At 36.1% G+C, this 27979-nt stretch overlaps 2 protein-coding genes across 2 annotated transcripts; both read right to left on the minus strand.

The window, feature by feature from the left end:
* Positions 1-359: 359 nt before the first annotated feature.
* On the minus strand, positions 360-6848 carry LOC18032068 (WD repeat-containing protein 91 homolog). The gene is made up of 16 exons (XM_024190145.1): positions 6678-6848; positions 5920-6412; positions 5706-5828; positions 5132-5273; positions 4736-5031; positions 4257-4315; positions 4040-4134; positions 3568-3670; positions 3366-3460; positions 3230-3292; positions 2308-2383; positions 2124-2232; positions 1691-1803; positions 1495-1553; positions 952-1060; positions 360-689 (listed from the first exon to the last, which is right to left on the minus strand). Exons 2-16 carry the CDS (start codon positions 6305-6307, stop codon positions 555-557), a joined length of 1965 nt encoding a protein of 654 aa, XP_024045913.1. The 5' UTR covers positions 6308-6412; positions 6678-6848; the 3' UTR covers positions 360-554.
* A 4224-nt stretch (positions 6849-11072) lies between these two features.
* Positions 11073-14641, minus strand: LOC18031287 (G-type lectin S-receptor-like serine/threonine-protein kinase At5g24080). The gene is made up of 5 exons (XM_006422008.2): positions 14448-14641; positions 12347-13713; positions 12059-12239; positions 11506-11959; positions 11073-11417 (listed from the first exon to the last, which is right to left on the minus strand). Exons 1-5 carry the CDS (start codon positions 14639-14641, stop codon positions 11073-11075), a joined length of 2541 nt encoding a protein of 846 aa, XP_006422071.2.
* Between the last annotated feature and the right edge of the window lie 13338 nt (positions 14642-27979).

Raw genomic sequence — 27979 nt, forward strand, 5'->3', positions numbered from 1 at the left:
TCGGATGGCGTCCGCTCCTTTATTCTACAGAGTGCTTGTTTTATACTCAGAAGCTTTCCAAAAACAATGCAGTCTTATTTTAATGGTACATGATATTAGGTGAATGCTTGAAGGAACTTGTATATGGCTCTGTAGCTCATCATCTATGCTTTGCTTAATGTAATAATGTCAGAAAATCAAATTCTCCTGCGTAGTATGATGGTATTATATAAACCAATGTTTCATTTACCAGTGACAAGCCAATATTGTTTGTATAGTCCAATCCAAGCTAATTAACAGAAACAGTTCCACATTCTCCAGGAGCAAAAAGAATATACAACAAAGAAAGAATGATATATTATATAACTTGAACTATTCAACAAATTACAACAAAATAAATCCCACCACCCTTCCTGTTGAAACGCAAGCCGATCTTGTATGCATGATACTAAATGCTCAAAGATATTCTCTCAAGTAGGAACTTTTTTCAAATGACAACCAGAAGCGAACATCACTCCATCCTCCAAACAGTACAAAAAGTTTAATAATTAAAACAACACAAAAGTGAGAAGCCACTATGATAGGGACATTACTTGAACCGAGTGATCAGCTGAACCAGTTAAGAACATGGGCAACGTTGGGTGCCAATCCACAGTTGTTATAGCTGCACCATGGGGAAGAGTTCTCATCCCGCTAGCATGACCTCGAACCTAAGTCAAGTCAATACAATGAGAAAAAGAGAAAGAAACTCCAATTTATGATTTATCATGAGAGCATGGAGCAGTATATTAGGCAATCTGAAACAGTAAAAGATTTCTCCGTTGGGCTAAAAGTCACCAACTATAGTATCAAAGGTTGGACATTAAGAATCAGTCTACAAGCAAACCATAACTGGTTCAATAATGCTGGCAGAGCCACACAGAGAAGGTGTGTCAGCCCATGAGTGTTTGCGAAACAGAGAGAGGGAGAAACCTGATATATAGGTGCCCTTACAGAACCAGACGTTACCAGCAGTCTCCTCCCATTTACGTCCAAAGCCATCTCATGTCTACAAGATTTTGAGGACTCAGGATCACAGAACCTACAGAGAACAAACACCTTGTCACATTATAGTTTCTTTCATGATTTTGATGCAAAACAGTAAAGTATTGGACCATGATGGATGTTCCTCATTAAATAACCATGTTATGCATAAAGACACTCATTTTAAAAGGTCTTTTAAACCAAAAAATTAAAAATTATGAAAAGAAGACATAAAAAGGCAAGAATGCAAGCTGAGTTCAACACAATAAGTTTAGCAGACCACACATGATAATGTTTGGATGTCAAATTTTCATTTGCATGGTTGTGAACAAAAAAAATTCAATTCTTAGTCTCAAAACAATCAAAAAATCCATAAATCAGTGATTGAAGATTAAGGTGTGATGTATATGATCCATATAATATTTTCTTTGAAGTGTAGCATACCACCAACAAGTTACAGATATTCTAAGACACCAAAGTACTCTACAGTACCTGCTACAATTCCTTGTCCAAAGCACCTGACCTTGGTTTTGCAAGCTCCATTCAATAATCTAACAAAATAAAACTGATTCTATCAGGTCTCCATACAAAAATAAAATGGGAAAACTCAAAACTTATACAGATTAAAGAACATTGATCCAAATTTATAAAAAATAAAAAAAAAAATATGGAAAATGAAAATACTTGCCTTTCCATCTGACCCCAAGCTAAAAATGCTGGTCTCATCAGGACCAAAAAGAATTGAACTGATAGCTGAATCATGTGCAGGCCAGCCAGTAATTTGTAGACCAGCAGACATGTCTGTCAAGTTAAGGTTCAAGTCTATAGCGAGCATGAGTGCCTCACATGTGCATAAATTGGGCACTCTTCTCTTTCTGTCAAGTGACATGGGAACACCCTTTCAACAGAAAGGTAGATAAGCCTTTCAAGAACAACTGTAACGTATTCAACCAAACATTTGAGTTGGATGAAAAAGAAAAAAGGGAAAACAAAGGCTTTGGTTAGTCTTCACAGTTTTTACAACTGCGAATGTGAAAAAGGGTGTTGAAATTATAGATAAATTATACATAACCACTTAGCTAGATATATATTACATCAAACCACATATTTTAAAAGGATACCAAACATGTGGATCATTCCATCAACTGCAGAAGCTGCAAGAATCTTTCCATTGTGATTGAAGCATAGGGAAGTTATTGCCGGTGGATCTTCACCAAGAGGAAGGACTGTCTTCATAGAAAGTTAAAAATCAGTAAGGGACAGATAAAATAAACAACATTCAAATAAGAAGTTCAAGGCACATACCATGGCTTTCCACGTTTTCATGTTCCAGACGGTCAATGAGGCAAACCCCCAACTATAAATATTACTTGAGCCATACCTGTAAAGCAAAATGATCAAATTCATCTCTCGCACCCAAACGAAATCAAAAGTGAGAGAGTCAGAGAAAAAGATTGTAACATCATTGTGAATAAATGGTCAATCTCATAAACTATATGTGAAATGACGATATATGCTCTAAAATAACACCTCAGCAGGTAGTACCAGTTTTTAACCATCTAAATTTCATTTTTTTAATTTTTGAAATGATATAAATCTCACACTTAAGAAGACTGGCATACTAATTCACCTAGTGTATCATAACTTCTGTAAGAATTTTCAAACATAAAGTGAATAATTTGGTACTAGTTAAAAAATGCTTTTCCTTTTAGCAATTCATATCAATATGACCAAAAAGAGTATAATCATAACTCCTGTATACACGAACACCAGTTGCAGGTCTAGAGATACACTAACAGACTTTATTCATAAAAATGATTTAGTACCTAGGACAATTTTCAGTAAACTTCTAGTATGATTACAACTCAATAAGTATGTAACATTTCAATGAATGTATGAGGTTTCAAGATATAGGACTGCAGATGGTCAGCTCAACCCAGCAAATGAGTGGTCCCAGGAAAAACACGGCATGTCAACTGTCCAAAAGCTCCATTCGCAGAACAAAGAGGATAGAACACATGTGTCACTACCTTAAAGGTAAGTAAAGGAAATCTATTGACAGGGAAAAGGTTCAAACTATGATATTGTAATGAAATTATGATTTACTAGATGTGCACAAATTGGAAACTTATTGGCTAATATTTAACCAAACAGTAGTGAAGCATGCTTTATTCAGGTAAACGTCTTAAAAGTAGTCATGTAGAAATGTAAATATAAAAAAAAGTACCTTCTGGAAGCTGCTGCAGACACAAAAATTGGTTCTACAGGACTGCACTTTAGGTCCAAGACACTGTCACAAAACAAAAATGTAAAGCAGGAGCACACAATCTTCTACTCCTTAATTAAAACAGTATCTTAAGTACCTAGGAAATGCGTCAGTTGTATTGAGATCACAGACAACTCTCTTGGCATCAACATTCCATGCTTTAATGCCTCCATCAGCAGTGCCAATTAGAAGCTTTTGTCAAAAAGAAAGAAAGACAACCTCAGAAACATGTACTTCTGATGCCAAACAACAAAGCATCAAAAAGCGCATATGTAATAGCCAAAATTGACACATCATACCAGACGGTCAGATTTACACTCCCACTCAAGTGACATAATCTCTGTGCCACAGTATATCGTTGCATTTCTAGAAGCTGGAGTTGACGAGTCATATGTCCATATCCTTTGTTGGATATGCATAAATTGAAAAGTATACAGTGGATATCAGAAATAATCAAACAGTTGAAGAACAATAAGCAATTAAGGAATGCTCGGGCTCTTATCCAGCATTAGGTTGTCCAATGTCCATCCATATCAGGGTTTTTGAACCAAAGTCAGCATTAATCCATTTGAACTGACCAATTTAACATCCACAAATTAAGTTTTTTATTACTACAGGCATAGAATGAACCACAGATGTTAAGTCAAGCGGGATACCTAGTAGTATTTAATACATGAACAAACCATGTGATGTAACTAAGGAGCCAAAGGCCATCACGCAACAATAGTGCAGTTAATCTCTATGAATATATTGCCTACTTCCAGCAAGTACCTGACAGTGCCATCCACAGAAGCACTGGCTATATTGTTTCCGGATGAAGAAAAGCGGCAGCAACTGATTGGACTTGTGTGGCCTAAAAATGTCTCCTAAAAAACATGGTACATGAAGTTACACACAGAGATTGACGCACAATATACCAGCAAAGTACAGGAAACAATACGTCAGAATCAATTAAGAAAGGAGGTACAACACTCAACAAGAAATTTACCAGGAAGTCTACTTTCACTTCTGGAAAATCTTCTTCTCCCTGTGCATCTCTACCATTCTCTGCCACAAAACCTTCAATAATTAGTTCTACCAACTAACTTTTCTAAGTTTCACTGTAACCAGATCTATTAAAGAAAGGAAACAAAAATTTGAGTCCGTTGGACATAAATTATTTCAGTATAGCATAAACAAAAACAATTGTTCTCTCAGTAACTTCAGTTCAATGGCAATGCATGGCTTCCATACTTTGATGCTCAAAGCTACTAAAACCAGCCTCTAAATATAAAAATTACCACACCTCAGAGCTTCATGCTTGAATCATAGGCTATCACTTATTTCATATCAAGTCTAGGTAGCCTATTACTGAACCCACTATTTGAATCATATAATTTCTTTAGTAAGGCAGAAATATGATGCTAAAATAACATTTTTTATCCTCAATTGACAAAGGATTCTAAACGATGCAAAAAGTATACACACCAGTATAAAGACCGTCATTGAACATTTGAATGATATCACCAGCTCCAACATCTTCAAACTCAAGCTTTGAAGGAGAAATTGAATCATTTCCAGACATGTTTGTAGCAAACCTTGACAATGCAGGTCGAGAGCTGGCCCATGTCTGACCCATCTCTGCTGAACCCATATGCGTGGCAGTAGTAGCACAAGCTTCTGAACTGTTTGTAGATAGAAGAAGACTTTCTTCATTTACTCCACTTGCCAAAGTTGAGTTCTTAGTTTGCCCAATGTTTGCATATTTTATTGTCTCAGAATTACTGGAATCATAAAGGGCCAAAATATCACCAGCTTTCATAGAAACAACGTAGGGAAGTAACACATTAAAGTCCCAGCAGAAACAATAAATAAAGCTCTTACTTCTTCAACCGGCTTAACTGAGCCTCTTTTTCCTCCAATAAGGCCTGAAGTTGTGACAGCTTCATATTAAGCTGCTTGATGTCTTTTTTGAGATGCTTAACAGTGTTCTTCTCTGAACTGATCTTCAAGAGGGCAGGGAGACTTGATTTTGGTTAAGGACAAATACTTCAAACTCCAATCAGTAAACAATAAACTTATTTGCAAGGGGTATAAAAACCACAAAATGCCTACCGTATCACAGCTTAGTGGAAAAAAATATAGGAGAGAAATTAGGAACTAGCTTGGTAACATGGAAAAATAGTGGAACGTGGTAATTATGAATAAATGACCTCAATTTTGTTAAAACCATGTTCATACACCAAATTGATGGCAAATTTATGACAATAAAAGAGATGCTATTTGTGAAAATCATAATATCTAGGACAATTTTAATGTTAAAGAGCAAGTAAGTTTCTCATTCAATAAATGTGCCCAAGAGAAAATGTAAATCCTCTGATAAAAGAAATTGTGGTTGCATCTGCAACTTAAGGAGGGGGATAGAAATAAAGCATCAAACTTGCAGTCAAAAGGATATGAGTTCCATTGAAGATCTCACTAAAAAAGTTCCTCACAGAAAGTCGCAAAGCTTCGAACCATTCTTTCGTAAAATATATGCGAAATTGGGGATCCAAACTTGGATTCTTCAAGTAAGGAATGGCTGCATTGCGTGCCCATTATTTAACATGGACTATATTTTACTTCATAAAAATAAACAAACAAATAAATAAAAGAATAAGAGACAAACCCACCAAACCATGAAGTCCAGTCTTGACCCCTCAGCAACAGATCATTTCCATTTGTTCCAAAAAACTCTACAACTTTGTCTTTTCTTCCTGATTGTAAGGCATGAACTATATAGTAGCGGAGAATCGAGATCTCTAGTTTTGCAAGAGTAGCAGTGAGTACGGTCTCAGATGATGAAACGCACTGCTTGAAGAAACTCAGCAGACCAACCAATTTTTCAGCTTGAAAGTTGGTAATATACACCGAGAAGATTAAGTTTAATATCTTATCCACTTGAAATCCTTTACCTATATCCGTGCTTAATTCCTTCTCAAAAGCTTGCAAAGTATTCGTAAACCCTCTAAACACAAGAAATTCCCTCACCAGCTCCTCAGCATATTGCATGTTCTCCATCTTATCATACTAGACCTGTTCACTAAAAGACATCTCTTCACATTTGCTGCAACACCCTGTAGACCCGTTCACTGAAAAACATCTCTTCACATTTGCTGCAACACCCTGTACAAAGAGTTGCATAATCAATGCATTGAAGTTCATTCACGGACCGAATATAAAAATCACTAATCTTTATCCCTGATAATCCTTAAAGTATCACAAAATTACTGAATCTAGCACTCAAATGTAAATTATCATTGCAACAAATTAAGCATAAAAAATTTAAAATCACCTTATATTTAAGCAAATAATATCAAAATAAAGTAACTGAATTTGAAATTATTTTTTGATACAAAGAGTATGCGAAAAGAAAGAGCGCGATGCGTACCGTATAGAAATGGAGGGGAACTGTAAATTACTGAGCCGTACGGACTGAAATTGCTGTGAGGAAACGGATTGAATCGATTTCTTCCGATTAGGGATTTTCGGTAGGACAATTTCGTCAATGATTTACGAACTTGGCGCTTAAATCCTCTTCTACGACAATTTTTGAGTGAAATTGCACTCACTCCGCTGTTAGAACAGTGCTCGAACTCAATTCTCAGTCCCAATAGCATCATGCCACGTCATGAGACTCATTTTTTCTTTTACGGTCAATAACATTTGGATGGCTATAGTTTTACGTTTTCTCATATAAGAATATAAATAGACTGTCATATCAAATAGGTCCCAACCAGAGCCAGTAATCGTATTCAACTAGCTGCGCAGAATGCATTAATGACTAAACCACACGAGTTTAATATTTTTGTCAGGCACCTTCTGCCTATTGCTTAACATGCATAATGTGCTTAATAGTTAATAGAAAGAAATAAAGAACGCATTCCTTTAGAAATAATTTTGCCCACAATCCGTGTTTATGATATAAAAATATGTTAGGGAGATTAAACGTTAGCTAAAAATATAAGTTGTCTTCAATTTTAATTTTTATTAGTAAAAATAAGACCTAAAATTTTAAATTTTGTCCAATATATAGTTTTAATATGTAAGAAATATCAAGATTTTTTTCTTATTAATAATAAATATCTCTTTTTTTTCATACATATATATATTAACTGATTTTTTTTTTGTAACTTACGGTCCTTACGAAGTTTGAATTGTGATTAATGTTTTATGCTAGCATAAATAAGTTCTACCTTGACATAGAAAGTTGATCATAGTTCAAATTTGTAGTTTGTAAGTTAGAGATATACTAGTAGTCAAATTTAATAATTAATTAATCAAACCTTTGGGCGGAGCTATGCTTTTAGTTTGAGGGGCCAAAACGAATTACTTGTAAATTTAAGCTGGTTGTAACATAAAATCAATAAAACTGATGGGGCCAACAATAAGTACTATAATGTAATTTAGTATATTTTCATTTTCATCCCTTACATTTTTCTGATGCCGGTAACTGCGTGGCCCGGCCTCCTCAGAACATCTCGTTCTGGTTCTGCCCTTGATCACGCCGTATGAAAGAGATGGAGAAAAGTGTAGAGTTTCAAGTGGTGGGCCCATAATATGCATGACGTGCACGATAAGTATGCAAAGTTTGATATTAACAACGAGACAATCACACTTCAACGAATAATTAACACCGTAAAAATTAAATAAACAAACTTCGATTTTAATTATTTGATACAGATCATCTGATGATCGATTCATCATATAAATTACAATATCATGCAACAAGGTCAACTATCGCAAATTTACAATATTCATGCTTACAGAAGAAATTAAGAAAATAATAATGCAATGCATTATAAATTTATAATTCCTGGACTGACGTCTGCAGCCAGCTGCTCGGCTGAAATTTTTATTTAACACTATATAACTGTGAGCTAATATTAATAAGATCAAGCTAATCCAAGTATTTATTTACTCATACCTCAATATATTTCAAATCAAAGTAAGATCAGGGTTGAGATTATTTAATTATCTGCTGCTTTGATTAATGAATATCGAAAAAATATGTAGAAAAATAAATTTTATGTAGTTCAATAATATTACTGTGATCACTTAAGGGAAAACCTACAAGAGACTATCTCAAGGGAAACATCCAATAAATTCTTGTCACATTTGAAAAGAAATTTTCTTTCATTATTATGATACATGTATATGTGTTAAATTTTTACTGGATAAATGTACTAGAGACATAGCATGTCGGTTCCACCTAAGTCTTCCTCAATCGCTAATATTTATTGAGATCTATAAGCGAAAATTAATTGAAAGTTTCATCTTCTCACTAATGTTAATTGATTACTATAAAGATTAGCTGGTATATAAAACTTTGACTGATATACATGTTTATTGGAATATTTCATATTACATAACACTCAGAGAGAATGACATTTTCCCCTAATAGTTTTTAAACTTTAACACTTACCACGTACAATTTTAAATTCCGTTATTCATTAATGTTATAATATTATAGAAAAACTTATTTTATCCACGAAATGATACTTAAAATTGACTTCATCCATAAAATGATACTTAAAACTTACTTCATCTACGAAATGATGCTTTTTTTTATTAAAATTTTCATCAAACATGTAACAAGTAGGAGTGGTATAACTCAAAAATTGTAAAAAACAGATAATCGATCTTAATCCAGATTTTCTTTGAGAAAAAGAAAAGAAAAGAAAAATCTAGAGTGCTCATAGCTCCCTCTCTATTAACTGCTTGTCATGTGTATATTTTAACTTCATACACACGTGGCAAAAAGTTAGCAGAGAGGGAGCGTGCTATACACCGGTGGTACCAAAGAGTCCCTCAATTTTGTTTTATAACGAGATATGAGTAAGTTCTTGAACTTGCAGGACTAAAGCCCACAAGAGAAATGAAGCCACATGGATCCCTCATCTTCAAGGTGACAAAGACGGGGAAATCAAACCTCCGAGCCACCATTACAAAGAAACGAACGACATGCGTACAACGTAACCGCACTAAAAACAATCAAAACCAATAGGGTTACCGTAATATGAACTTTTCGCTTAAACAACTCAAATGCATCAGGCTCCAAGCAGTCATCATGAAATGGCTTCTGCTCATTGGATGATGATGGTGGTGGTGATGATTCTCCAATTCTTATCGAGTGACCGTGTTTCGCTTCTTGCATGTGCTTGTTGATGATTTGCAGCTCTATGTAGTTCACATCTAGATGGTACTGAGTTTCATAGAACTTCCTGACGGCGCCAACAAATGCCATGAAGAAGATCAAGGAAGATAATAAGGAGACTGTGAAAATCACCCACCAACGTTTACATTGATTGGATGATGATTGAAGTGAGACTGAGATGAGAATACTTCCCTGGAAAAGAATATAACCAATTGTTAATACATGAGCTCTTGTTTCATAGAAATGAACTCTCTTTTCTTGTCTTTCATTTATGTGCCCTAATTCCCTTGAGGCATCTTTAAGCTCTTCGAGTTCCATTATCTGTTTTGCAGCAAGTTATAGATGGTATCTACTTTTCCCACTTTCTGCTCTTGCACAGTTGCGCTGGATTACCTAACAAGTTCATGTATATAAACAGCTATCACTACGCGTTATCGTATAAATTATACAAAATTTGCTTTCTGTTCTTTGCAAGTAATCTGATTTTATATATTAATTAAGCGGCCGTATGAAATTTTGGAGTGACATCTGATTTCCTTAATTTAATTTATCTTGTGTTAGATTAATTATATAGGTTTAATTTTTAATCCACTAGCTAGCGTGCTCCATGCGCAATCCAAGTCTTGTGTTAAATAAGGGGGTTTGTATTTTAATTTACAGATTGTTTGTATTTTAATTTACAGATTGAAGGTTCTGTGAAATGCAATAAAGAGATTATATAATTCTCGTAGACGTTCTGATCATTATTTATATAGTATTTATATGGAATTTTCTAGTTAGTTACTAAATGATGTTCATTAGATTTTTTTTCCTTTTCCGAATTATAAATTACAATTTACAGATTAATTAGTTTGGTTATCTAAGCTCAGAAGGAGCTGACCTACTTGAAAGTAAATCAATTTCTATGATGCACATGGGAGGACTCATACTTCGAGTTAATAATGAGACAAAGAGCTGTCCACCACTTAACAAACGAGTGCTTGCCTTATTGAGATTTGTTTTCATGAACAGTACTAAAAATGAACCAAATTTCTACAAGTTTTAATTTAGACTATGATGCCTTACATACCATCACATGGAAGTCAAAATGCTGTTCGTTCTTTTTTATTTAGAATTATTGTTGCCGAAGTTAATTTATAATTGGAAAAGGAAAGTCAAGGCCTTCTTTTCTCTTGATATTTTCCCAGCAAATTTTCTACGGATTCTTTTCCCATCCAAGTCCAGGACTCAGAGGACTTTTATGATTTTCTTGTTGTTAGCTGGAGATTGTTGTTTGGTTAGGTGTTGACTATTCTTAATGAGAAGCTTTTTCACCATCAATATTCTAGCTTATTGATAAATCAATATGATAGTCAACTAGTTACAGTTATTCCAATCGGATGATAACATCAAATGTTAGATTAGTCCTCTATGATTGTCCAAAATCATCAAATAAAAATTAACCCAAAAAAAAAAAAAGAAATTCGATAATATTACGTTTCATGATGTATGTTAATAACAGGTCTGAGAATTCTTTTACATGTTGTGGATTCATCATAATCTTACTGAGGGTTCAAAGATTCCTTGTTAGCTAAAAACAACAACAAAAGAAAGAATAAAAGAAAAACTGTATTGAAATGCCTAGACTAGCTATCTGGGTGACATTGAGGAATAACTGCAGGTCGCATGAGATGATAGATGAGTACTAGAATTAATAGTGAAGGAGCTAAATTGATTAAAGTCTCTCTTCATGGCTTTGTACACATGATCTAAGCCTTCTTCAATCAATTCCAAGACTGTTTGAGGCATTGGGGGTGTGTTGATATCGGCTGATCCTTCCAACATCTTCACCACTTCCCCCATTGAAGGCCTCATGAAGACTTCATCTTGAATGCACCAAAATGCAACTTTCATAGCTCTCATCAGCTCCTCTTCTTCCACTGCCCCTTCTAGTCGCCTGTCCGCGACTTTCAGTGGTGTCCCATTTGTCATCTCCTAGAGTTTTGAACTTTTATGTGATTAATAGCAGTATCAAACAAATGATAAATTTAAGAAAAATTAAGCGAAAAATCTTTTCAAGTACCTTGAAAGCCCAGCCGGGGTAGAAGAAGTCTTCTGCGTCACCAGACATGTCGAGGTTTCGTCTGCCACCAACAATTTCCAAAAGAAGCATTCCATAGCTGTAAACGTCGGCTTTTACAGTGATAGGCCGATTGCTAACCCATTCTGGAGCCAAATAGCCTCGTGTTCCTCTGACCATGGTGACAACTTGAGAGTGCTCTCTTCCCATTAACTTAGCCAGTCCGAAATCTGATACCTTGGGGCAGAAGTTTTCATCTAACAATATGTTTTCTGGCTTGATGTCACAGTGTATGATCCGGTTTCTGCACTGCTCGTGAAAATATGCAATCCCTTGTGCTGTAGCAATCGCTATATTAAAGCGAGTAGTCCAATCCAGTACCCTATCTCGGTGGTGATATGAAGGGAAGATCCATTTGTCCAAAGACCCGTTCTTCATAAACTCATAGACTAAAAGCCTGTGATGATCAAACTTCTAAGATCAAATCCAATGCTTAGTGGGAAATTTCTTCATTTGTTTATTCTACCAGATTCAATTAAAATCCAATATTGCTTACCGGTTTGAGCCTTCAGAGCAGTACCCGCATAGACGAACCAAGTTCATGTGATGCATAGAGCCAATGGTGTTAACTTCTGTTACAAATTCTTTCTCCCCATGAGGCAAAACTCTGTCAAGTTTCTTTACAGCAACAAGAGTCCCATCTCCAAGGCTTCCCTTGTATACACTTCCAAATCCTCCTGCACAACAACATAACAATGTGAATTGTAAGTGCCTAATTGTTATCGATTCCCTTGTATCTATCTCCTCTGTATTGAAAATAATAATAATAATAATCTACACTAACCTGTTCCAAGTAGCTGCGCAAAGTTGCTGGTACGAATCTGTAAATCTCGGTAAGTGAAATTCACTGGAGCACCACACACAATCAAAGAGTTTTCCACAGCCCTCTTTAAGAATCTTTTTCTATGAACGTTGTAGTACAGTAACAAACAGAGGAGTCCAATAAGGAGAGTCATGCTGAGAACAATAGGAATTACTACAACCTTTGTACGGCGGGTCTCAGAATCTTCTGAAGAATCACCAGATCCTCTGTTGCTGCCCGGAGTCAGTGACCGATTAGACATAAACTTCACAAACAGAGTTGAGCTAGGGTCTTCGAATCCACCGAAATCCAAGCTCCTCAGAACCCAACAATAAGGTTTCTCATCATCAAGTCCATAAACAGAAGCAACACACTGACAGTTCGATAAACAAGCGTCACCACATTTGGATACTGTGGCAATGTCACTGTAATTGGCTATCACTGAATATTCAGGGAAATAGTAGTTTGTTTGCTGCACGGATGCAATTCTGTAATCGTGAGATGATTGATTTCGATGCCTAGGATCACATTTTCCATTCACTGACGAATTGTCTGAACAGAGCCCATCACTTCCAATTTTGGAATCACCAGGCAAGCAAGTACAAGAAGCTTTAGTCTTGCTTCTATCCAAATTACATATCCCCTTGCCGCAAATTCCAGCGATGTTACAAGGGTTTGATACTGCTGCCCATTCTGGCACCCATTGGCGCGAGCCATTAACATCATTGTCCCATCTATACAAACGCAAGTTACCATTAGTCTCAAGTATCAATCTCCGAAGAACTGTTAACCGAGTTGATTTATTTGTAGCAGAAGCTAATCCATCATAATCGCCATCATTCTGGTAAACATAAACAGCCCCATTTGATGACTCTCCATATACAATTCCAAAGCTTCCAGCCTCATCTAACACAGCAACAACATCCCCAGTGACATTCGAAATATCGGGTCCAGACCAGTAAGATTTGTTTGCAAAAGCCTTAGGTGAATTAGCAGCATCATATGATCCAGGCAAGTTATATGTCAAGGCAAGGCTTAATGAAGTTGGCTGTTGCAGCATTTTGAGAGAGTAATAGCCTCCATTTTGAAGAGATTTTGGAGATGTTAGTTCAAGAGAAACAGATAAGGGCTGGTTTGGGAGAAGAGTATCAGATGGGTGCAAAAAGCTTTGCCATACTGGCTGATTGTTTGGGGCGTAGAGGATGAAGTTTCCTGATTCTGACATGGTAGCAAGCTCAACGCCGGCGCCAGAGGAGTTTGAGGCCCAGATAGTGGTGTCTCCATCGTTGAGGACTAGATTTCCAGTTGTGTCCAACTCCAGGATTGCATCTTTAGTGACTGGAAAGTTTCTATTTAGATGATAACGAAGAGAAAATCAAAGCGTTGGCTTACTGTCATCACATCATATTGTTTACCTGCTAAGGACTAGAGATGAGAAAATGTATTGTGCCTTTTCTAAGTCATGAACCAGTAACCTAGTAGGATTGCATGCCAAGCTAGCTATACAAGCTCAATAGTGCAAATTAATTAATGTTTGATTGATCAATTAGAGACATTGGAGTCTTGAGTTTCATTATCATCAATTACCAAAAAAGAAAAAGAAAAAGGTACATTCAAATACGTTTTCTAATTTATTTAAATTTACACACATACATTTTGGGAGTCTTTCTTCAGTATTATAGACATCAATACCTTATAAGACGCCAATACCTGAGAAACTAGACTCTCATATTTAAAAAACTTTTGATCATATAATATTACTTTGCCTGAACAGTGATCGAAATGTCCAGAATATTGAAAAGATCCAAATGCCCTTACAAGTCATTTACTTAGCTTTGCGGGCATTTTGGTCCTTTCCTCTTTTGGGTAAAAGTAGCATTTCTCTTTTCATAGCACTGTGGAAGAGAATCATACATGCTATGTGGCTAAATTTGAACATTATGAATCTATCGCGTTACCTAAAGAGCACGTGTGATCATGCGCTTTTACACGTGAATATACAATGGAAATATTATAATTAAGACAAAGTTTCATAAAGAACAAATATGAAGAATTATTAATAAATGTCTTTGTATTTAGTTACCTGTTAGCTGACCAGACAACAGTTCGATCTCCAGGAAGCTCATTGAACCAGATTCCCAGCTGAAAGCGGTCTTGAATGTTCACAATTGGAGTGAACCCAAAAGCAAATGTTCCATTATCAGAAATCCAAGCTTGGTCCTGGCTAGCCAACAGCCTCGAGCCCAAGCCAATATGGCTAGCCATGCAACAATCCATTAACCCGAGCATGAACGAAAGAAACAGAACCCATGAAAAGTAGTAGTAACACATAGAATTAGTAGCCATAGCCATGAAGAGCTAGCTAGCATACAAGTGATGCAGTGAAATAATGTTTGTTAAAGAGCTTACTTAAATTGGCATGGGCAGCTCTTATAATGATTGAGAAATTCAAGTACCAAAGTCCAAAGTCCAAAGCGTGGGGAACGAAAATGGAAGATCGGAACACGTGTACAGTGGTGGGTGAGCTAAACTTTGAAAAATTTTTACATCAGAACTTGGTCGGCTGGGAGTGAGAAGAACAAGTGGGTACTGTGGCACGTGTTTGCTGCTGTACGGCCTGAAAGCTGCTCCGACCAACTGAAAGGCCCTAAGTTTTATTGACACGTAACGCTACTGTATATATAGAACTGCATGAAAATTTTTCAGGATTTTCGGTTTTTCCCACCAAAAAGGTGGCGACAAGATTTGGGCTTGGTGACCAATTATTGAGCTCAGAGTGATGCGAAGTATATGGATTTCAATTAATGATTAGATCCAACTTGGTTTTCATGCGCCGATCGTTTCAGATTTAAAGCTAGAGTGGATTGTATATATTTTGTCTCATCCCGCAGTTAGGTTGTTTGGCCACCGAGGAAATTTTGATAATTAGTTAATTACTATGCACTACTTAATCTTTTAATAATTACACCATTTATTTAATTTATCGTTACCTCTATTGAAAAATCTTTATAAAAATATCATTTTTCTTCTTCTTACAAAAAGTGGTTGGATCATATAATTCAAAAAATTAGATGGTGTATGGTAATATCAGAATTCCTTATTTGCTTCATGAATTTTCATTAAAGCATTAATCTAGCGAGTTATGGTGATTGGTGAGTGATACTATCATGTCCAATTAGTTTGCAACCAGGGTCCAAACTAGGTTCTGGCCTGGGGGCTTGGCAACCCCTCGTCAGACAAAAATTCAAAAAGGTCAGGGACATAAATTGAAATTTTGCCTATTTCTATGCGAAAGTTACATTTTTGACCCCCTTGTGTTTACAATATTTTCTTGTGTCTATCCTTGAATGTAAATTTCTAATTCTACCCTTGTCCGCAGCTTCAACTCTATTTTCATGATAAATTCAATAATTGTGTCACATGTATCTAGTTTTCTATGCTATGATTAGCGAAGTTGATCGCTGATACGACACTCTTTGAGCGAGTGCAGGCTCCAATCAGTGGGGAAGAGAATTTGAAGAAAAAAAGAAAAAATGGGACAGGGGAGTTGCAGAGAAAAGAAAGAAGACGAAGGTGAGAAAAAGACAAAATGTTATATTTCTTGAATGACCTCATGGGTCCCTTGACAATACAAATATATTCTTCCAGCCGAAACAGTCACGCACCCTTAACTAACTAAATATAATAAAATAGATAATAACAGCAAAACAATAATTGAAACAGGACAATATTCGTTATTCTGATATCCCAAGCATTCTCGAACTTTCTTCAAATAACAAAGTCTTTGAGCCATCCTGGTTTCTTTCTCGCGCGAGCTGGTCCTGTCTTGAGCTGCTCTTTAGCTTGAGTCTCATTCAAGGCTTGGGCTTCTTCCATTTCTGTAGGCTGGGTTTCTTCCCTTGCTGTCTCCTGGAGCTCGATCTGATTCACAGCAATGGGCCAAGTCGTTTCATTCCCCATTCCTTGAAAGCATACCTTGTCCTCAAGGTGTAGTGCAGGATAGAGTTTACGAAATTCCTCAAAGTCCTCCCAAGTTGAATTTTCTGGTGAGCTATTAGACCATTGCACCAAAATTTATGGAATTTCTTTGCCTTGTCGAAGTATCTTTCGCTCAGTACAAATAGCAATTGGCAATGAAAGGGGCTTGTTATCCACACTTCCCGGAGGCAGTGAATAAACGTCAATGAAGGAGTTTCCCACATAAGGTTTGAGTAAGGAAATATGAAGCACCGGGTGAATTCGACAATCCATGGGTAAATCTAACTTGTAAGCAACAGGTCCAATGCGCTCAACCATGGCGAATGGTCCATAATAGCGCCTTGCCAGCTTGTGAGATGAGCGTTTAGCAACTGATGCCTGACGATATGGCTGAAGGCGCACCAGCACTTTATCACCCACCTGCAATTGAGTTTCTCGGCGATGTAAGTTAGCCTTTTGAGCCATTCGGTGTTGTGCTTGTCGCAAGTTCTCTTTCAATGAGCAAAGCATGGAATCCCTCTCAATTAACATGTCTTCTAAAGCTTGGATTGAAGTAGAGCCCTTTGAGTAACTTGGAATTGTAGGAGGAAGTTGGCCATAAAGGGCTTGAAAGGGAGTCATACGCAAGCTGCTGTGATAACTTGTATTGTAGCAAAATTCAGCCCAGCCTAAAAAGGAAAACCATGTCTGTGGCTTGTCTTGTGTGAAGGCTCGTAAATATTGCTCAAGCCCCCTATTAACTACTTCGGATTGGACCATCCGTTTGAGGGTGATAGGCCGTGTTGTGGCGTAACTGTGTCCCACTTAATTCAAACAATTTCTGCCAAAAGTTGCTCATGAAGATAGGATCACGATATGAAATTATAGAGCTAGGAAATCCATGTAACTTTACAACCATGTCAGCAAATAAATTTGCTGTTTTGACAGCAGTAAATTGAGAAGGCAAGGCTCCAAAGTGAGCTGACTTTGATAAACGGTCTACAACAACTAGAATTATTTCAAATCCTCTCGAAAGTGGCAGCCCTATAATGAAATCCATGGTTAACTCATCCCAAACTAATGAAGGAACAGGTAAAGGTTGTAACAGACCCGCCGGCGCTTGAGTTGAATATTTAATTTGCTGGTAAACAAGGCAAGCTGCTACATGTTGCTCCACATCTTTCCTCATCTTAGGCCAAAAGAAAGTAGATGAAAGACACACCAATGTCTTTTTAATACTAGCATGTCCTGCCATAGGTGTCTCATGAAATTCTTTAAGTAGCATGGTTTTTAATAATGAGTGGGGGCTGAGATAATACCGGTGTCAAAATAGCAGTAACCCTCCTTGAACTGAGAAATCATAAGTGAGTGAACCGGCTGCATACCTCTGATGGAGTTGCTTCATATCAGGAAGGGAGTCATTTTCCTTGTACAAAGCTGCCAATATTTCACTAGAAGGTTGACTTACCAATGACAAACAAAGAGCTGTTGGTTTGGGTTCTTCCGTCACATTTTCCTCATGAATTCGCGATAAAGCATCAGCAGCTTTATAATCAATTCTGAATTGATAACCCATCAACTTGCGAATGTAAAATTGCTGCTCTGGTGTGTAACCCATCAACTTGCGAATGTAAAATTGCTGCTCTGGTGTGTGAATAACTTGTTGAAACAATTCCTTGATGCTTTTACGGTCAGTGCGTATAAAGAAAAATCGGCCAATGAGGTATTGACGCCATTTTTGAACTGCAGCGACAATAACATATAATTCCTTCAAATATGTCGAGGATGCATGCATTCGAGGACCCAACTTTTTGCTAAAATAAGATAGAGGATGCCTGGCTTGCATTAGCACAGCATTGATCCCAACATTAGAAGCATCGGTCTCAATGACGAACTCCAAGATAAAATTCGGCAAGTGAAGTACAGGAGCTTCCACAAGGGCCTTCTTTAATGCTTGAAAAGCTTGAATAGCTGCAGGATTCCAATTAAAAGCCTCCTTACAAAGCAACTCAGTGAGAGGAGCTGCGATAGTTGCATAACCTTGAATAAAACGTCGGTAGTACCCGGTCAGCCCCAAGAACCTTCTCAGTTGCTTCACCGATTTCGGTAAAGGCCAATCCACCATGGCTGTGATCTTTTGAAGATCCGCATGTACTCCTCGAGCCGACACTATATGGCCCAAATAATCAATTGATTCCTGACAAAATAAACATTTGGAGAGTTTGACATAAAATTGAGATGTGTATAAACAACTCATGACCTGCTCCAAATGATATACATGATCAGCCAATGATGCACTATATACCAATATATCATCAAAAAAGACAATAACAAATTTGCATAAAAAAGAAGCAAATAGTTGGTTCATTGTTGCTTGAAAAGTGGACAGCGCGTTGGTCAAACCGAACGGCATAACAAGAAACTTGTAGTGTCCTTCATGCGTGCGAAACGCTGTTTTATAAGTATCCCTCTTGTGAACTCTTATCTGGTGATATCCGGCTCGTAGATCAAGTTTGCTGAAAATCCGAGCACCACCCAGTTCGTCAAACAATTCATCAATGGTGGGGATGGGAAATTTGTCCTTTACTGTCACCACATTCACAGCGCGGTAATCCACACAAAATCTATATGAGCCATCTTTTTTCTTTACTAGCATTACCAGTGAAGAAAACGAGCTTTGGCTGGGTTTTATGATGCCTTGGGTTAACAATTCTCTCACCAATTTCTCCATTTCGGTTTTCTGAAAATAAGGATACCAATACAAGCGAACGTTGACTGGCTTGGAATTGGGGATAAGATGTATTTTGTGATCAAATAACCGTTAAGGGGGAAGACTAGTGGGTGAAGCAAATAATGCTTTAAATTTTTGAAAGAGAGTAGTAATAGATTCAGGCAACGACTCTGGAAATGCTAAGTCATTATCCGGTAATGTGTTGGTAGATGTGTGAGTTGCTGGTGGTTCAGTTGGTAGATAATGAAGTTTAAATAAGCTGTCGATTTTGGAGTTGGATAGCAAGGCCTGAAACTGATTAAAAGAGATCAGATTTGGGTTTGGAATTGGGTCTCCACGTAAAATGACAGATTGTCCCTCCCACTTAAACTTCATCGTCATCTCAGAGTAATCCATAGAAATTCTTCCCAAGCTTTGTAACCATTGAATCCCAAGGACAACATTTGGGCCTTCGATTGGCAAAAGGAAGAAGTCCAAAAGAAATTCATGCCCCTGCATATTGATAGGCACCTTAGGGCAGAGAAAACGACAAGTGAGAAAATCTCCATTGCCAATGTAAACTCGAAAAAGAGTTATAGCTTGAATGGAAAGGCCAAGTCATTCAGCCAATGGCGGCTTAAGAAAATTATGAGTACTGCCACTGTTGATTAACACCTGAAACTGAGAGCTGGCAACGATGCCCAACACCCTTAAAGATCGTGGATTAGATTGTCCAGTCAAGGCATTCAAACTGGATATGTCAGCTGTGACTACTTCTTCTGGTTGTTCATGAATAAAAGTGTCATCACTCGGCTCAGCATCTTCATCATCGGTACCCATTAGTAACAGAAACTTACTACGACAGCGATGTGTGGCATGATATTTTTTGTCGCAATTGTAACATAGTCCTTTTTCTCTTTTCTCTCTTAACTCTGCTGGAGTTAATCTACGAATGGGCAGGGTAGGAGTGGGCAATAATGGGGGTTGAGGTGGTTGTTTAGTGGCTGACAAATTCGGAAGAGGACTTGTTGTTGGGGTTTTATGTGCAGGATTTGGTGAAGCAGTAATGGTGGATTGGCGAGTGTGAGTAGATGAAGGTGTCCATTTTGTCCAAGATCGGCTGGAGGTCTTGATTTCTTCTGATCATGCCTCATAAGCTTTGGCTAAAGCAAAAGCCTTCATGAAAGATGTGGGTCTTGCAAATAATAGTTCTCGCCGGATATCGGGTTTCAATCCCGTGATAAAGAAACTAACCAGCAGTGGTTCGGAGATGGCCATGACCTTGTTCATCAAATCCTCAAAGGCGGATTGAAAATCAGCAACAGTCGATGTTTGGGTAAGTTTGGAGAGGTTACCTTGATGATCTTCATACATAGATGTACCAAATCTTTGCTTAAGATTGATTAAAAAATTCTGCCAAGTGCTTAGCAAGTTGTTGGCCTTCATCCATTGATACTATGCTGCTGCTTTCCCCACCATGTGAAAAGATACAATACAGAGGCGTAAATGGTCATGGGTGCCATGAAAATCGAAGAACTCGTTGATGCGAAAATCCCAACCATTCGGATCAGTGCCATCAAATTTGGGGACATCCATTTTCATAGAACGCAACAGATGAGAGATATCAGGAACACCTGACAGTACGTGCGAAGATGTCGGTTCCGGCACCGTTGGACGGGAAGAACCCACTGAAGCTCCGACAGAACCATTGATTTGGGAACGTAACTCATCAAATCGAGAATCAACCGTGGACATATATTGTTGTAAGGTCTGATGAATAGCAAGCGTTTGATTTTCAATGAGCGTCTTCACGGTAGAGAGAATCGCTGAATCAGTCGTTGGCTCTGTGATAGTCTTTTTTTTGTTGTTGTTGTTTTTTTGTGTAAAGAGATGAAATGCAATGAAAGCACCAGTTGATACGACACTCTTTGAGCGAGTGCAGGCTCCAATCGGTGGGGAAGAGAATTTGAAGAAAGAAAGAAAAAATGGGACAGGGGAGTTGCAGAGAAAAGAAAGAAGACGAAGGTGAGAAAAAGACAAAATGTTATATTTCTTGAATGACCTCACGGGTCCCTTGACAATACAAATATATTCTTCCAGCCGAAATAGTCACGCACCTTTAACTAACTAAATATAATAAAATCGATAATAACAGCAAAACAATAATTGAAACAGGACAATATTCGTTATTCTGATATCCCAAGCATTCTCGAACTTTCTTCAAATAACAAAGCCTTTGAGCCATCCTGGTTTCTTTCTCGCGCGAGCTGGTCCTGTCTTGAGCTGCTCTCTAGCTTGAGTTTCATTCAAGGGTTGGGCTTCTTCCATTTCTGTAGGCTGGGTTTCTTCCATTGCTGTCTCTTGGAGCTCGATCTGATTCACAGCAATGGGCCAAGTCGTATCAATCGCTAAATTATTTATATCCCATTTATGTATATTGTAAATAATAAAACATTGTAGACGTGGCTTATACATTATGTACAATGGGTACTAAAGTTACTTTTGCTCCCCGAATTTCAACTTAATCATGGATCATATTTTCTTACCTTGACATTATTCCAAGAGAAATGTGTTTCAAATCAAAATTTGACTTTCGAAGATGGATTAATTTCAAAGATTCATCCCTTAAGCCCCTCGTGTAGGCAAGAAAACCTTCAAACTGCTAGTAAACAAATAGAATTGACATCTGTACAGCCTGTAGTCAAAGAAATTAAGCCGAAATGCGCAATAATTTATATATTAAAAAGAAAAAAAAAAGAAGAAAAAGAAAAAAAGAAAGAGCTCTTGTTCCCTTGTTGTGGGACTTGTAAAACTTTTTAACGACGGACATAAGATGGATGGATGATGGCATGCATGGTGGCGGCGATACATTCTCACATCCCTATGAAAAAGTTAGCATGAGGAATCTGCCATTCTGGGATCGACGGTACCCCTTTTCATAAATCGCTAAAACGGTGCGTTTTAGTCTCTGTTCACGCTGGGTGACCCCTGTGAAACTCCATTTTCACTCCGTCGACCCGAGCTTACGTGTCACTGCATAATCTACATCTCTAACTCACGTAAGCTCCTTATTTCTTATTTGAATTTCAATGCGCACCGTTTTCTTGTCAAAGAGAATGAGAATTTAAATTTTATATTCTCGTTTAAATTCTCCATAAGTAGCATAATCAAACTGAAAAAAAAAAAAAAGATTTTTGTTATTTATATCCTTGGGGAATGAAACAAATTGTTGGATTTTTTAATGTACCATTGTTGGATCATTAATCCAACATTGAGTTTATATGTGAATAATTATGTGTTGCGGACTGTTATATAAGGTTAAATCTAATTAATAGTGATCTATTAAAATTTTCGGTATTATGGACTTTAATGTATGTAATAAAGTGTGAGTCTTTAATGTATAGAGACCTAATAGTATTCTAATTATATGATGGATAAAATTAAGAATATCAAATGACAACATGAAAAAGTTGCCTATATAAGTGATTATAGTCCCCAGGTCACATGTATCTTTCTATTCTTTCAGACATCTCATTATCAGAGAAAGAGAGCACAGAGAAAATTAAAAGATTCTCTAGGAGAATGTATTGATCTGGAAGGCCAACCGTACAACGGCATTACCACATTATGGATTCAAGTACACTTCTGCATAATTCGTTATTGGTTCTTGGTGATACAACATAAATATTCCTGCATTATGGATTCAAGTATGCTTCCGCATAATTCGTTATTAATTCTTGGTGATACAACATGAATATTCTTGGGTTACAGGTGATGGTTTTCATCAAAAGTTTTTTTGTTCTAACGTAAATTTGTTTAAGCTCAAGATCGTTTGCAACTTAAGTGGATTAAGCTAAGTGTAGTTGAATCATGATATTCTTCAATTAAGCCCACTGCTTTTTTTTTCAATTAAATTCTTAATATGCAGCTGAATTAACCTGAAAAATTTTAGAGTTTTTGTAATTTATACTTCAGGTTAAAAGGGTTAAACTTAGTGTTACAAAATTAGACCCTCCTAAGATTCTCCACCAAGATTAATCAAGATGCTTTAACAGATCAGATTAGACTTAGAGAATCAAGTGACCTATTCATACTAGATACAAAAGAGTATTCACGAACACAAAAACCAAGCAATACAAAGAAACCAATTAGAAAGAACAGAGCACAGATTATTTACGTGGTTCAGCCATTAATGGCTTACATCTAGGGATGGCAATGGGGAGGGGAGGGGAGGGGACCAATCTCCCTGTATCCATCTTCGATATTTTGCTTATGTCCCCGTCCCCGTCAGGATTACTTGAGAGAATCATCATCCCCTCCCCAAATAATAACAGGGGATCCTCAAGGGTTTCCGATCCCCGAATAACTAATATATTTTTTGTTTTCGATTTTGAATTAATCATATTAAAATAAAAAATTTAAATAAAAGTAAAATTTGAAATATATCTTACATTAATATCCATTACAAAAGTCACATACATTAAATTAGTAAGTAACACAGCATGTAAGGGATATAAACTTCTTTTACAAACTATCGTGAATAAATTAATAGTCTAATACAAAATTGTTATAAATAAAATTGAATTTAGATGCAAAATTAACTTTTTCAATGGTGGCGTGGACACTTTATAAATGTGGACTATTCCTTTTACAGCACAATAATTAAGTCGGAGTAAATCAAGAGCAAATATTATATTAGACTAGATTAGATTAGATTAGATATTAAAATTGTGATTCGTTGTGGGTAATTATAACATTTAAAAATAAAAAAATAGATTTAAGTTTAAAATATTTAATGAATATTAAAATTAAAACAAAATTTTTGGGGTAATAGAATTTACCCGATTTTTTTAATGTCCTAAATAAAAATTTAGGACTTTAATTAGTTAATTAAGCCTAAAAGTTTAATAATATAAATATTTTGATATTTTTTATTTTTACCAATATTTATAATTTTATAATTTATTTACTAGTAATTTCAAAAAATAAAAATAAAATAAAAAATGAAAATGGGGAAATGGGTAGGGGATGGGGATTCCACATCATCCCCGTCCCCTCCCCGAATGAGAAATTGGGTAAAAAAATTTCGTTGTCCCTTCTTCGAATAAGAAATTGGTTATGAAATTATCCTCATACCCTCCCCGAATGGGGAAAATCCCTGAAGGTACCCGTCCCTGTGGGAATTTTTGCCATCCCTACTTACATCCACGAGTGAATTCATCAGTCAGTTTTATTGAATGATTCAAGAATTTTTGTTACAGAGATTTTGAGAACCAAGAACAAGTAAACCTTTTCTCCAGTTTCTCTCAATATCTTACACACACTCCTTCAATCCAGAAGGTCAACAGCATATATACCCGTCCTTTAACAACTTTAACAACCCAGAACATACAGCTCTTTGACACGTGTGAATCAAGTCTATTTATAACGAACTCAGCTTCAATCGATGGTCACGTGATTGCTCCGTGATCTAACTAAAACTGAGTGTTACCAAAACGATCTCACATAATGTCGTTTCAGTTTAAACACTAGCTATGCTTCTCACGTGAGTCACTTAAAGCTTTGAACAAACTTGGAAACGTTGTCATTTGCTGAGAATGTGTTTGAATTCACCTTACAGCCAACACTTGGTGAAGTTGAATTAGGAATTTCATGATGAAGATTTGAGAGCTCTAAGCACGAAGACTTGGAGAGAATTTGATTATTCAAATCGTTTGTGATAGATAAGAGTTTCATATCTCTAAACGGTAAGCTCTTGTTTCTTGCTTTTCAAGCTTTTAAGAAAAATTGACGGCATAAATCTTTTCATGGCTGTCAAAAGCGTGGGCAATGATAAAGGCGTTGATTGTGTTAATCATTTATATATGGTACATTAGCTCGGGTTTCATGTCAAGCGTTTCCCCAATTATTTAGATAACAAGCGACTTTCTTTTGGATTGTGGTTCTTCTTTTCTAAATTATTTTAGTCGTCTTCTAGCTTCATGTTTAATGTAAATGTCACATCTCAATATCATGAATTATGTATTTAATGTTTGCATGAACTGTTCTGTGTTTAAGCATCTATAAAAACAACAGAACTTTTGTATTTATGGGAAACGTGGTCGAACAATTTGTGATTTTTCTTTGGAAGAAAAGCAAAGTGAGTTTTTCTAGTCTTGCAGGTTATGTTTCTGTGATTCATCCTTCCCGAATGCAGCATACAACTCTCCGTTGTATTAATCTCTCCAACTATGCTTGTTCCCTTCCTCTTCCTTATCATGGCAGGTATTTGTGAAATAACTTCAATGGGGAAAAAAAAAAAAGAAGGCGTTGAGAGGCCCTCCCATGTTGCCTCATTGTGGTTCATAGGATCTTGGATAATATCACTTGTAGCAGACACAATCATCTTTAGAAAGGAGTCCTTGACACACATAGAGCAAACCTCATACTAAAGATGGCCAACAGGTTGGGCAGCACGTGGTACGGCATGTGTTCGTACAACACAACACAGCATGAGTATATTTCGGTAGGGCACGCGACACGACACGGCATGCACGTGGGTTGGGCCAGGCTAAGAATTTTAAGCATGTGGGCCTTAAAAGCACAACACAATTAGAAATGAGCCAAAACATAGCACGCAAAAAAGTACATAATAAGCACGCTTCATTGATGGGTTAGCACGTGGCTCGTGGACCATCAATAGCATGTGAGCTAAAGTATTATTAAAGTAAAAATTTTTAATGAAAAGTAAATATAAAATGTTATGATTTTCTAAATATTTTGAAATTAAATTTTTAATATATTTTATTAGCATAGGCTTTTAAAATTAATTTAAGTCTTAGTTTAAAAAAATTCTAATTGTTTTATGTTTATAATTTATTAAATGAATAAATAATATCTTGATTTTAATAAATAAAATTATAAATATCATGATTTTATAAATGATAAATCTAAAATTTTATGACATTAATAATATGAAATATTAATAAACATTATTTCGGACTTAACAATCAATATTTCGTATTTTTGTAGTCGTGATTAGTCGTAATCCGCATTTCGTAGTTGTAAGTCATGACTTGTGACTTGTTATAATTAATATTTCGTAGTTGTGACTTCTTGTAATCGTTATTCAATTATAGTAATTTTAATTTTTATTAATCATTACTATGATCTATAGAATTAAATTTATGTATTGTTGTATTATAATTGATTATTGTGAAATTAAATATATAGTTGTGAAATATTAATTATTCCTTAATAAAAATTTTTGTTGTTGTTGTTGTTATAAGTGGATGAGCTAATTGAAATATAAGTGTGCAACCCAAGAGGGGGGGTGAATTGGAATTTTAAAAAATTATCCTAGCGAATCCACACAACAAGGAATCTAATATCTTAATAAAAATTGAAAGCAATAAGTTCAATAAAAGCACAATAATTAAATAGTAAGAGAGAAGAGAAACAAACACACGAATTTTTATGTGGTTCGGCAATCCCCGCCTACGTCCACGCCTCCAAGCGATCCAAACTTGAAGATTTCACTATCCAAGCCTTTCCAAGGCTTCAACCGATAACAATTGACTTCAAGGTGTCAATGAACCTTTACAACAAAAAGATTATCTCCCAATCTCTTCACTCAAGTGTCTCACACACTCAAACTCTTACAATTGAGATGAATAAATGAATGTTACAATGAAATTCACTCAATGAGTAGATATTCAAAAATGAAGAACAAGAAATGATTCAATGTTTTTATTTTGCAAGTTTGAAGGCTCAAGATATCTCGTGTTCTTTTTGTTTTTGCTTGTTGGAGAGATTGAAAATGAGATGGATTTGAGTTCTTATAGTTTGAGCTCAAAAACTAGCCGTTATGCACATTTTGATCGTAACCGGATTGCCGGTTATGGACATCCGGTTAGCCGTTTAATGTTACCGTTACAGCCACAATTTTGAATTTCTGAACATCCGGTATACCGCTTTGTCAAATCTGGATTGTCGCTTATGCTCAGAAGCTTACTGCCCAACAACCGGATTTTCGTTTGTCAGGATCCGGTTAGCCGCTTGCTACAGTAACTGCTACAGTGAAATATTTTTCAATTTTATAGTTTGACCCCAAAACTTTATAAAACTATATTATTGCTCAAAATGTTATGAAACTTTGCAAATAGGTCCAATTTCAAAATTTCTAAATATTATTTGTCAATCCCAAAACTTTCTAAAATTATGATTTCACCCAAACTATGTGAAATTATAGAATGACCAAAAATATTTAAATAGTTTCAACTAGGTCCAAATCCGAAATTTAAAACAATATCAAAGGTTTTAAAATACATTCATTTTAGTCCAAAACACTTTGATTCTATAACATTATTTTCTTATTATAAAAGCGCAATTCATAAATTTTTGTTTAATCAATACATGTGGTTTGTTATCATCAAAATCAATATTTATAGCCATATAGGCTAACAATCTCCCCTTTTTTGATGATGACTAAACACATTATAAAAAATTTAATCTAGTTATGAAAAGCTCCCCCTCAATCAATGCAAGTTAAAAAAAATGATTTGAAAATTATTTAACGAGACTCCCCCTGCATACATGCATACTCCCCCTAGATACAGGCATATTTTCATAACACTTTTTATAACACTTTTTACATGCATACTCCCTCTGGATACATGCATATTTTCATAACACTTTTTATAACACATATTCAATTATTCTCCCCCTTTATCATCAAAAGAATAAAAGCTCCCTCTATTAATCATTAAAGTCGCAACTCAAGCACATTAGTTAAAAAAATACTCATAAGCATAAGGAAATCCATACAATCCATAATGATCAATCAAAACAAATCCATATCATCCAAAACAAATACATAAACCGAAAAGCATAATAACTATCCATAGAGTCAAAAATAAAAGAACATAATGCAGTAAATGAGATGTAGGTGTGTCCAAATACAAGCATAA

This window comes from Citrus clementina, unplaced genomic scaffold (assembly GCF_000493195.1).
Source record: "Citrus clementina cultivar Clemenules unplaced genomic scaffold, Citrus_clementina_v1.0 scaffold_9, whole genome shotgun sequence".
In the NCBI taxonomy this organism is placed as follows: Eukaryota; Viridiplantae; Streptophyta; class Magnoliopsida; order Sapindales; family Rutaceae; genus Citrus; species Citrus x clementina.

Excerpts from the sequence above, each read along its gene's own strand:
- LOC18032068 (XM_024190145.1), bottom strand. The coding sequence starts at position 6,307 with ATGGAGAACATGCAATATGCTGAGGAGCTGGTGAGGGAATTTCTTGTG. Across the intron at positions 5,032-5,131 it reads CAGTTAAGCCGGTTGAAGAA|TAATTCTGAGACAATAAAAT; the intron begins GTAAGAGCTTTA and ends TTATGATTCCAG. Across the intron at positions 2,233-2,307 it reads TGAAAACGTGGAAAGCCATG|ACAGTCCTTCCTCTTGGTGA; the intron begins GTATGTGCCTTG and ends CTTTCTATGAAG.
- LOC18031287 (XM_006422008.2), bottom strand. The coding sequence starts at position 14,641 with ATGGATTGTTGCATGGCTAGCCATATTGGCTTGGGCTCGAGGCTGTTG. Across the intron at positions 12,240-12,346 it reads TGCGCAGCTACTTGGAACAG|GAGGATTTGGAAGTGTATAC; the intron begins GTTAGTGTAGAT and ends GTTGTTGTGCAG. Across the intron at positions 11,960-12,058 it reads TGCTCTGAAGGCTCAAACCG|GCTTTTAGTCTATGAGTTTA; the intron begins GTAAGCAATATT and ends TGATCATCACAG.